Below are 12,012 nucleotides of genomic sequence, written 5' to 3' on the forward strand. Positions count from 1 at the left end.
CCGGAGAGGAAATGGGAAGAGTGAGTGGAATGAGGAAAACCTGTTTTGTTGCTTGCAGCGACGAGAGCAGGATTAAGAGAGTAGGACTTGGTGGATGGGGGGAGACATGAGAAGGGGCCACATAACCAGCAGCACAGTATGGATGTAGGCAGGGAGCAAGCTGTCTGCTGCTCTTTTGTGCTAAGTGTGGTGCCTGCCTCTTCTCAGCACTGTCTCTGGCAAATCCCGCAGTGGAAAATCACAGCATGGTGTCAGTACAGCAGGAGCTATTGCCTGATGAAGCAAGTCTAGCAAACGGCTCCTGGACACCGAGTGATGGGCAGAAAATCCCGTGTGGGAGCGGCAGGCGCCCCTCCGCACCGCTGCCACCTTGTCCTCCCACGGCTGGCGCCGCTCGGTGTCCCCGTAACCTCCCCACACATTTACAGACACGCAGAGATCGGCTAAGAAAGAGATGCAGTGAGAAGAGAGACACACACTGAGAAGTGCCGGCTCTTCGCAGCAGTCCAGCTGCTCCTGTGCCTCCCTCCTGCTGCCCCGTGGGCTCTGCTCCCTGGAATGTGTGAGGGAAACACAATTGCAGCATGCTTGCGAAGGGAGAACGTCTGTGAGGGCACCAAGGCACTAACGGTAGGAAAGGAAGGAATCTCCTTCCAAAAATAAGGATTAACAGCCTGCAAAAGCTGATTGAGCTTAGGTGAGAAATTCTCTTCAATTTTCTTCTCTACCAGAACCACATGGGGGACAACTTTCCTCCTACTATGCTATATTTTTATGTTTATGTCTTCATCCACTTCAAAGTGGTTTACAAGGGAGCAAGGAATATTTAATTCATCTGTGGCCTCTGTTTCTTCCACACTTCTTGATGTCAACTGAGAATCACCCTACTGAAATCAATTATTTTCCTTTTTTTAACTGCAACTTTAGGGAATTAAATTAATAATAAGGATCTCGCCTCTTTGAGCTCTCTACCCCCTAAAGGTTTTACTGTGGCTTTACTGGATGCCCGTTGTTTAGCAGGATGATAACAGCTGAAATTGACCCCACTGAGGTTGCACCCTCCTGTATTTAAGAGCGATGAAAAGCCTGCCGTCAGGTGGGGAATTTGTTAATTACTGCTGTGTGGGCAGTGGGCTACAAAGGCACCCAAACAGAGGAGTATGCAGGAATGGGCCAGAAAAGTACATGGATTTCTGTCACTGTGAGTCCTGCCTTCAGTACTATGAGTTGTTGATATATTCATCTATAATGAGACTGTATTTAGCCTAAAAACACCTTCAAGCATCCTGTTAGCAGAGGGTATTCACTAGGAACACAGAGCAGAAAGGGAGCTTTCCTTTAGACTGCAACGGGGGAGACGATATATACCACACTAATAAAATCACACTTGCTCTTAATTTCACAGCAAGCACACAAGAACTTGCTGAGGTTGTGTTGGCTTCCCAAGCCTTTGACTGCTCCCAGCATCATTGGCAATGACATGACACCATTTCATTTCTTCCCAAACCCCACAGCTTTAGGGAAACAGAGCCAATTGTACTCCCTCCGATCCCAGTTACCAAAGCAAGTCCATTGAAGGTGGTTCCCAGCCAGCCTCCAAGCTGCCCTATGTTCTACCTAGGTGCCTGACACCCCCACCTGGGTCAGATGATTTGCTTATGGCATGCTCCTGATTCACATCTTTGGCTGCAAAAGGACAAAAGCATTTGAAAGATCTCTAATTTTCCAGAGTCTCCTTTTAGGTTTTCCACAAATCTCTGCTGACAGTATGCTTGAGTAATTGCCATCCAAATACCTCACCTTCCCATTCAGCTACACCCTCCTCCTCACCACTGATGGATACATATGTGAGGAGCCAGTAACTCCATCTAAATCTGTCAAATTGGTAACACGTGGTGAAAATCAGATTCAAGGCAGATTTGATCCTCCTGCTCTCTTTTAAGCTGCAGAAACTCTGGAAAATTTGCTGCTAGATTGATACTAAGAATGATAAAAGGTTTCTGGTACAGAAGGCTGTTGAGGGCAGCTTTTCAGATTCCCAGTGCTGTCTCCATTAGGAGCTTCAGGTTTCTGTGACCCTGCAGTGTTGATCCAAGTATTCCCATCTCAGATTTACTTATGGTAAATTGCAACCACTTCTGCTTAGTTTGCAAGAATGTTCAGAATTTTACCTCTGACTACCTTGCATTAAACAGGAGTCTTCCATTGTAATATAAACATTTCTTTCCAAATATTGGCAAAGCTTAGGTCTTTTCTTGTCTTTCAGTCAGGTAAAAAGGCATTATTTTCTAGCTGAATTTAAAACAATTTCTTCCTTCATCTTCATGAAATGTCATGGTCAATACCAATAGATTTTGATGACATAAAATAAAAACTGTTACTAACAAAGAACGATATATGAGCTGGTACAAATGGAAATAAATCATGTCATGCATTTTTCACATCTTTAATTAGTAGTAGCAAACAAAATTCATATGTCACTTCAACTAGTTGGGTTAACTATTTTTCCTATGAAGAGTGTACTGTTTGTATCTCTGTCAAAAATCAGCATGAGGAAGGGGTGGCTGAATTCAATGGTTGGAGGAAGAGACATTGGCATTATTTCAACAGCAGTTGCTGCTGCTGCCTCAGTACCTTTCTCATCAACATCCAGAGAAGCCTTGTGGACAACCTAGGAAAAAAGAAAATAGAGTCACTCTGGGCAGTCAACAGCCTCTTGAGAAATTAATCAGAGTCCTTTTAAAGCAGCTCTGCTTTGGGGGATCCACTGAGAATTGAGTAGAGGCAGAAGACTCTATTGTTGTGGTCATGGCTGCTTAAATGAGGGTTAGGATGAGGCTATGGAAATCTCCTAAAAGTCCAAAATATTGGATGAAGGATAGAGCTCCACCTGCAATTGTGTGTCTGTGCCTCCAAAACTGAGTCTCCAGGGTGAGAAGGAACGGTTGTGCTGTGCCTGGGAGCATTGGTGGTTATCCTTGAGGAGTCAGGAGTTGATGCTCCTCTCATGTTTCAGATACTGCCCCAAAAAATTTTGGCCAATACTATTCTTGGTAAAAAACAGACATGCAACAATCTAATCTGATCTCCAGTGTCACCAAGGGCCAATCTCCTTTTGTAGCTTGCAGGCTGAGGCCTGGGTGACCCAGCTGCAGGCAAGGTGGGAATCTGGGAGCATCCTGGTGTTCCTGGATGCTACCACTGATGGACTTTCCTGCATGAATGGAAAATACTTACTTTGGAAACCTTCAGATCTGGGGCGCCAGTGATGCCAGAGAGATCTGCCTGGTTGGTGAACACATCCACAATTCCCATCTTCCTAAGGGTGTTACTTATTTCATAGCTCCCAGAAATAGAAAATTTGGGGAAATAGAGGTTCATAGATCTGTTAGGTAGAAGAGAAACACAAAGCGTGGTGAGAAGGATTTTTCAGCAATATAAAGGATGGGGAGAAATCTGTGTAATTCCCATGAGCATCAAATCCCAGGGGTTTGGACCCTGAATGTACAGTGAGCAGCAATTCAATTGCTGGTGCTTCTCATGGTGATAGAAGCACTATCATACTTAATAACAAAAATAGCAATCATAATAGTATTTATCTGGTGTTTTTTTCAGGAAATCTGAGAGCACTCTGCTAAGTAGAACAGTAGCAAGAGCCCCTCTTTACAGGCAGAGACAAAGGATAGCCCATGATGCTCAGGAAGGTGGAGAGCTGAAGAGAAGTCCTGACAAAGTCTGCCTGGGGAGAAGCTTGGCAAATCCCAGCATTTCAAATCAAATAAGTATTTTTGGCATAACTGGGGCATTTGGCATGTCCCCAGGAAAGGTCTGCTCCCTGCTGCCTGCACATTTGGATTCCATGTCCTCTAATTGTCTTCCTCCTGTGGGCTGACCATGATCAAGTTTGCCTTTGACTGTGAGCCGTCTGCAGGCAGCTCCTGCTCAGTGTGATTTATCTTGGGTTTCTTTTCACACCCCATTCAGGGGTCCTCAGTCACCCACAGCAGTGATTACCCTTTAGGTAGCTCAAGTCTTTTGCTGCTTTGCAACAAAACAGTAAAACAGAAATTGCCATTTGGTTCTCACAGTTTCTCCCATGGAGAACTTTTTCCTATATTCATCCTCAATGACCTTGCACCACAAATTCATTTAGATAAGGGTTTTTCTGATATTGCAGCTGAGAATGATACATTCTAATTTTGATATTTGAGGTATCATGTTATTAGCTCATATTCAGTTTGCTACCCATTATGTTTTTACTAACTGTGCTGGTATTTCTGTGATGATGCACTGAGATACATGGGTGTGAACTGCACAGCCTTATTAATTGTGAATTAGGGCAGAGCTTGGTAAATTAAGCATGGATTAACTTGTTATTACTCATCTACTGTTGCTAAGATCTCTCCCAGACAAACAAGGTTGTAAAATGCATTAGCTGATGTTGGTGTCAATGGTTGAAGCTAACAGAAACTCGTTAGATATTTATAGTTTCAAAACAAAATGCCAGAAAATCAGGACATCCACAATTAATCACTTAATCTCTAACAACAACTGAATACTGCAAGATAATTGTGTAGGACGTATCATGCCTGTAAGCACTAGTACAAACTGTATAAGTTATGCTTTATTTAGGGTTCAGACTTATGTCTGAGTCCCAGTGACATAAGAGAGGAAAAACACATTAGCTGAAATCTCAGTATGGAAGATTTGACTTAAAATTGCAACCATTCCTTTCAATCCGTGGAGTATTTTAGAAACACCAATATATGCTTGCTATTCCTTAGAGAGGAATAGGATGGTCTCTGCTCTGGTTGGGAGAGCAGCAAGTCACTCATCCACCAACAAAAGAATAGTTAAATACCAACCAGCTGCAAGATTTTTACAACTAGGGCACATGAGCCAAAAATAACCCACTCAGTTCCCAGAATCACCACAATCACAGTGTTTGCATTCCCCACAAAGAAAAAATACTATAAATTAAGTGCCAGTACAGCTGACTGGCAGAAGATTACCTCTGGAAGAGATGGTCTGACCATTTCTGGATGGTTTCCTTGTCCAGAGTTTGCTCTAAACTCTTCATTTCCCCTTTTGCAGGCAGAACCAGAAATGCAGTAGCACTGCCATTATAATGCAGCCGTACCACAGTGCATGACAGCTCCTCATCAAAGTAGAAGTCAAATCTGCCCATCTGGTACATCATAGGGACTTTCACAGTTGTTTCAGCATCCACAAAGAACTCCCTTTCTTCAGTATGCTCTGCTTTGAAAGGCTTTTCCCAGCTGCCTGATGCAGAGAAGGAGAATTTAACTGAATATCCAATGTTTTATCTCATCATAGTCTAAGTTTTTTATAGCTAGTAATAATATTCACCTGTTTCTCCATGCATTAAATACTGAATTTTCAAATGTGACACTTTAGGATGCGTATCACATTAATGCAAGGATCTTTTACCTGTTCAAAAAAGTGCATTGTATTCCACTTTCAATTTATGTTTCAGATGCCAGTAATGAAATAATTAGGTGGGGTTTTCTGTACCTACCATGGCTTTTCTGTTCAGGAGATCTATGTGGGCTTTCTGCAAACATTATCTATGTACTCATATACTGCATGCAATTAATTTCTATTGACTTTAATCATATTTGTAGATAAAATATTGTACGATCTCATATCTGACTGGTGTTATGTTGGGCTTAAGGGCACATCTAACCCACATCAGAAATGCACATTGTTTCTGCTTTGTTCCTTAAAATGTTCCCTCCCATTTGTCACTAGCTTCTCCCATATATAGATGTTAGTGTGCCTGTATAAAGGACTCTGATAGGGGGAAAAAAGGAGTATGTAGTAAATTAGGCTATTGAATCATGCATAATTTAAAAAGAGGCATGAGGTCATATATGAGTCTAAGTGCCTTCACTGAAAATGAGAAGAATATGGGACAATTGGAGTTACAGTTAAACCCAGGAACACCAGCTCAGGCTGCATGAAAGGCTGTGGCTTGGAACAGAGCTCCTGGAGTGTCACAAAGAGAAACAAGACTGTGTGACCTCCAGCTGCCTGCCCATTACCTGCCTCCTGTTACCCCTCCATCACCTCCACTGTGCCATTAGGGGATCTTCTGGCCTTCAGCAAGGAGCATTGGAAATTTTCCCCAGATCAGTTTTCAGTTGAGGTAGGTGACATTAGATTTGTTGATAAGAATGAATAGTGAGAATGTGAACCCTAGAGGAGACTTACCTTTAAAGAAAACAAAGCTAGCCAGAAGCATTACAGTTTGTGGGTCCATGTCCTTGACCAAATTAGTAATTTTCCCATGTGTTTTCTTCTCTATATAGTCATTGATCTGCTTTTCAGCTTCTGTGGGTTTGTCAAAGTCAGTTGTAAAAGCATCCAGCTGATACAGAGCCTTGGCATCATCTGAAAACGTTTTTAGGAGTTTCAGCTTCTCTGTTACAAAGATGGCATTCCCCATGTTGAGCTGGACTCCACCCTCAGGATGGTTCAGCATGTGGATTAGGTTGTGGAAGCCTTCATGTATTTCCTTCTCCTGAATCTCTGTAAGGTTGAAGGCGAGTCCTTCCAGGATCTGAGACTTTGTGGCTGATCTGGCCCCGAGGGCCAGCATTGCAAAGGCAGTGGAGATGCTCACAGGAGAGAAGAAAATGTTCTTGTTTGGTGCCTCCTGTGCAACCTCCCTAAAAAACTGGAATGCAAAGTCAGCGTTGTTTGGCACAAGTCTGAGGCAAGCCATCGCTTCACCTCCATGATGTATGTGGTGTTTAGGGTGATTTGGGTCATGTCCATTGTGGTCACTGGGTGGGAGCTGACTGTGGGCAACAGTGTGAAACCCAGCCAGCAGCAGACTTAGGTAGAATGTGGTCTTCATGTTCTTGTAATAAAATCCTACAGAAAAAAAAAAGGACATGATGTTACTGAGGTAAATAATTAATTAAGTAGAAAGAGTTATTCTCTCATTACCACTGAATCAAAAAGTCTTATCTCTTTCTTTTGTCCTCAGTTTCCATGATCTCCAATTCTTGCCAGAATTTTTTTTTTAAATTTTTCCAGGCCTTCTGGCAAGTCTCCACCAAGTCTCTTTCTGCCACCCCCACCCTAAGTACCTGCAAAGAGAAAATTCAGCATGGATTAGTTGAATACACAGCACCCTCAGCAGGCTGGAGAATGGAGCATATCCCATCACAAAACACCTCTTGGCTAATTGCTGAAAGGCTGTGGTGCAACTCTGCTTTTGACATTAATGGTCTGAATAACTCCTTAAAATTTCATCATAGAAGAAATCTGGTATCTTGTGAGTTAGGGGAGAAAGAGGAAATTCATGCAAGTGAGCAGCAATCAGTAGCTACATGGAAACAGAATCTGAACAAACAGGCAGGCAGGAGATCTTTAAATAAACTTTTGGTCAGGTTGATAAGGTGTCCCATTTAAAGAAAGGACAAATAATGGGGGCTGTTCTTCAGTAGCAAACCACATATAAACACCTACCTCTCTAAGGAATGGGTGAGTTTTTTGCTGAATAGAAAAAATGTAATGTTTTAAATAAGAACCTGAAACAACGTGCTGTCTCTTACACAAAACTGTTGGAGTGGGTTCATATTCAGCACAGCAGAAGCAGTCAATGCCATTAACAAAGAACAAGGCCTTATTTTTATCAGCTGCTCCACTGGTCAAAGGGTGAAACGTTTATCAGTGTGTTACACTTGGCTATGGTAGCCACGTTTCATTGCAGAGCTGACACTCTGCACTCTATAAGCGCTTAAAAAGAGACCTTGGAAATGGGGTGTGAATGTCCCAATAGGCCTCATTTCTGAGGAGGAATCTAGGGCAAAGAAATGGTGCAAGAGTTGCACAGGGTTTGAGGAGATAATGAGCCAGATTTGCTAAAATTGTGCACAGAGAGACATATTACACCAATTGCACCTTTCATCTCTGGCATGACTCAAGAGCCTCATCAAAAGTGCTATGCTTATGGTCCTGCTTTCTCTACATCATCAGAGGGAGCAATTTGTATTTGTAGTTGAATATCCACTTATAGATAGACTCATGAGAACAACAAGACATTTTCAAGCTATAATCAAATATTCAAACATTTACATGTTTGTTATAAGTAATTTTAAAAAGCAGGCTTATTTGCAGTAACAGCATTACTGACAAGTGTAAGAACTGTAATGGTTGGGTTCTTGGTAGCTACATTTTCAATTACTGTACACAGTAGTTTTAAGTTATAGTTTGATCTCTTCTGATTTTGACATTGAAATAATTCTTGATGTACCTAGATAGTTGTATCTCAACACAAGAGCTCCAGTTCTGAGTTTTAAGAACTATTATCAGTGAGCCAGTGTATTAGTCAGACTTTGAAGACAAATCAACTCCCAAACAAAAGCATCAGAGCTAAGCCTAATCTATTTCCACATACTCAGCAGGCTGAGTCAGAAGCTGCCTGTGGATAAATTATTTACTATGAACTATTTACTCAGCTGCAGTCATAATTTATTAAGAACATGAATACCAAAAAAGAGAAACATTTCATTTTAAACATAAGTTGCCACCTGTTCTCTATCTCATTACATTTAATATTTATTACAAAATATGACACCTGATAGTTTGGCTTTTCTATATGCCTCAAAATGCCAGTTCTATTTATTTGGAATGCAAAGCAGAAAGGGATTTTAACTGGCTTGACCTCAAAATTATGGTGAAAGAATATAGAATGGTTTTGCTGTAAGGATTCTGTAAAATATTAATTACAGTTTTCTGAAGATAATTTTCCTTATCCTGATATTTTTTCTCTATGTAGTTACAACATGTTCACATTTTGTGGTTAATTTATGTACTTATAAGGAATTAATTTCATTTTATTACAGTTCTGAATTCGCAGATAATTAAATACAATCTGAATCATCCATCTGTTACTCAGTACTGGCCAATCACAAACAGTCAAGACTCATGAGTCAGACCTCACAAAAAATCTTGATAATGGTTTGTTTTAAAGGCATAAGATTATGAAAGACTTAGCAGCTGTGTTTTGTAGAGGTCTTTTTTTGTTGTTAAAGCTTTCAAGATACAAGTGGTCCTCTTCATTAGTCCCTGTTTTGAAACCTAAAGGTACTATTATAATAAGATTTGCACTCTCTCAACCTTCAGAATATGAATTGTGGATTGTTATTTCATATTTGATACTTACTATTTCATTTCATGTTATTGTGGCTTCTGGGTTAGCAAGTGATCAACCACTGACAAATTGACAATACACCATTTCAGCAGGAAACTGAAGATGCAGATTCTCATATGGTCTTAAAGACTGATGGATTTTCCTATGGAGCATAGTTGCTAATGATTTATTAAAAAGCAAAGGGCTGAGAACCTGTGCTGTAAAGCCTTTAGGAAATTTCCAGACAGGAGGAGTTAAGTTTGCAGCAAGCTCTTTAAGACCTTTACTTTTATAATTTCCAGGAAAAAAAACCCAGTTTATCCATCAACATGGCAGTAGGAGTGAAAAGCACTTCAATTCTAGTTCCAAATCTAGACTGACTTGTTGAATAGCCTGGAAGGAAACACGTTAACCTCTACCTCTTTTCTCTGTGTGTGTTACACAGTGACAGTTTATTTGTGGTGTTCAAGAATAGGTGTCTTCTTTAAAGAAGAGCTTTCAGTCAAACCGGACAATGATACAAGAGCATACCAGCACTTGGAAGACAGTGTTTGCAGCAATTTATCTGTAATAGACTTGGTGATAACATTTGCTGAATATATTACTTCTTCCCTAGCACAATATGCCCTACCATGCAACTCAGAAAGAGAATGGAGAACACTGGGAATAGCTAAAGTTACCTTAGAATAATTCCACCAGAAAACCTGGGAGTGGGCAGGACTGAGTTTTCTGACTGACAGAACTTGCTTCTTTATGGATATAGGTATTTTGTCCATTTTAGGCTGATTTCTTTCTGTATGATTGAAGAGGTTCGGGAGACAACTTTCTGCCTTTAGAGTGCCATGTAATATTCCAGGAAATGAATATTCATCCCATACTACTCCCATAAGGGGTCCTCACTGATAATCTAATTTCAGGCAACATGAATATTTGCCCTACTCAAAAACGTATGAAGGCATAAATAGAAAAGCTGTTTGCTCACCAGATGGTGCTGCTTCCCTCCTGATTGTTTCTGAAGAAGGAAATCTGAGAAATTTGTTTCCCAAAAGCACTGTGGGGGCACCAGACACATCAAGTCACAGCACCAAAACCACCAGTGGTGTCTGCTGAACTAAATATCAGCTATTTAGAGACTTGTAAAAAGAATCACCCAAGCACACACAGAAAAAAAAAAAAAATCACAAAAGAAAGACTTGACTAGCCAGATCTGTGTGTGAGACCATGACCTCAGAAACCTGGCCAGGCTTCTGAGGTGTTGAAGCTTCATAGGTCCAGGGCCACCTATTCAAAGGAGCACCACAAACTCACCTGTGCCTTCATGGCTGGCCAGAAAGCTCTGCTTATTTAATCATATGCACCTGAACAGGTTCAGGGCCTGTTCCAGATGATCATCTAGACATTCACTTCTCTTGTTTTTCAGCGTTTTGATACCTCTATGCCTGAGGCCCTGAGGAGATTGCAAACACAAGCCAAGGCCATTGGACTGTGCAGAGAATCCAACCACTATGAATATTTCATTAAAAGTAATTCCTTTTGCAGCAGAAATGTGGAAACCTAGTTGCCTAGTTTACATAATCCTTTAGAAATGCATGTGACTGTTCATTCCCAGGGCTGTTTTGTGTTTTTTCTATCTTCTGTGAGCCAGCTTAGCATTGGAGAACTCACCCAGAAAGTGGCATCACTCACCTCCAAGACTCCTTTTACCTGGAAACAGGTGAACATGAGCTCTGACTCTTCTACCAGGCCACCATGAGTGTTTGCTGTTGAACCACAGTCACTGCACACACTCAAGGATGAAGCATCACTGACTCCAAGAGAATAAAAAATGTAGACAAAAAGTAGACAAAAAAGAATGAGTGCCGTGGTAAGGATAGAGGGGATTCTCTTCTCTCTGCAAGAACAGATCAGACCAGGTTCTCAGTTTCTACATCCCCGTGTACACCTAACCACAGGCTGGTTTCTGGCTCATTAAAATGTTGACCTCCCTGTGATCTTCTGAACATGAGAAAATCACCAATTTCTCCACTTCCCTCTCAATGGGCCTGATGATTACCTCAATCTAAAATAGAAGTAGACATTAGATACACCGTTCCCTAAACAATGGTATTTCTTGTAGACCTTCAGTATAAAAATCACCAGGATTACTTAAAAATAAGCACCAATACATTAAAAAAAGTTCTAAGCACCCATCTTCAGACTTTTAATGAATCAGGGCCTATTTCTAGCAGGAGGTACATCAGGGAAAGTCCCCCTTTTAGGATTTCTTGGCTCCAGAGACCCCCTTGCTTTCTGACAAGACACTCTGCTCTGCCTTTAGATTCTCAATCCTTCCTCCAATGACCTGACAATGTGTGGGCAACTCATTCCTCAGTTGTGATGCCTATGTCCTTTATATCCAGGTGCCACAATAAAAACCTCATTATATAGAACAGATTTCAGTATAAGATACAACCCTAGAAAAGATTTAAAATGGATTGCCTTCAACAAGAGGAGACACTTTTAAAATCTCTATAAGAAGCAAAAAAAAAAAAAAAAAATCACTACTTACAGCAGCTCCCTAGGATCCTGCTGTCTTCACCAGGACTACTCTGTAGCTCCCTCTCTTATTTATACAGTTGAATAGCATTATGAAAGCAAAATGTCCTCTAGAAAACATTAACCAGGACAGACAAGTGTTATTACTTTAGGAATGGTGCCGAGTAAACACTGAAGACAATTTTTCTGGGCAGGCACCTGATTTTTGCTGTATATGCATGGCCAGACCTGGCCTTTTCTTAGAACAGTCCTAAGAATTGCCTGCATTTCTACACATCCTCCTAATGGGAATCTAGCTACTCACTCTGGGA

The 12,012-nt window shown here is 41.1% G+C and overlaps 1 protein-coding gene across 1 annotated transcript; it reads right to left on the reverse strand.

Moving 5' to 3' along the window:
• Positions 1-2,430: 2,430 nt before the first annotated feature.
• Positions 2,431-11,745, reverse strand: LOC131084798 (alpha-1-antitrypsin-like). Its single transcript, XM_058026527.1, has 6 exons — positions 11,715-11,745; positions 10,871-10,970; positions 6,235-6,900; positions 5,013-5,283; positions 3,238-3,385; positions 2,431-2,671 (listed from the first exon to the last, which is right to left on the reverse strand). Exons 3-6 carry the CDS (start codon positions 6,881-6,883, stop codon positions 2,483-2,485), a joined length of 1,257 nt encoding a protein of 418 aa, XP_057882510.1. The 5' UTR covers positions 6,884-6,900; positions 10,871-10,970; positions 11,715-11,745; the 3' UTR covers positions 2,431-2,482.
• Between the last annotated feature and the right edge of the window lie 267 nt (positions 11,746-12,012).

This window comes from Melospiza georgiana, chromosome 6 (assembly GCF_028018845.1).
Source record: "Melospiza georgiana isolate bMelGeo1 chromosome 6, bMelGeo1.pri, whole genome shotgun sequence".
NCBI lineage: Eukaryota > Metazoa > Chordata > Aves > Passeriformes > Passerellidae > Melospiza > Melospiza georgiana.

Bases quoted from the DNA above. Each gene is read 5' to 3' on its own strand.
- LOC131084798 (XM_058026527.1), bottom strand. From the start codon at position 6,883: ATGAAGACCACATTCTACCTAAGTCTGCTGCTGGCTGGGTTTCACACT. The intron at 5,284-6,234 runs GTAAGTCTCCTC...TCTCTGCATCAG, and splicing joins TAGCTTTGTTTTCTTTAAAG to GCAGCTGGGAAAAGCCTTTC. The intron at 3,386-5,012 runs GTAATCTTCTGC...TCTACCTAACAG, and splicing joins TCAGACCATCTCTTCCAGAG to ATCTATGAACCTCTATTTCC.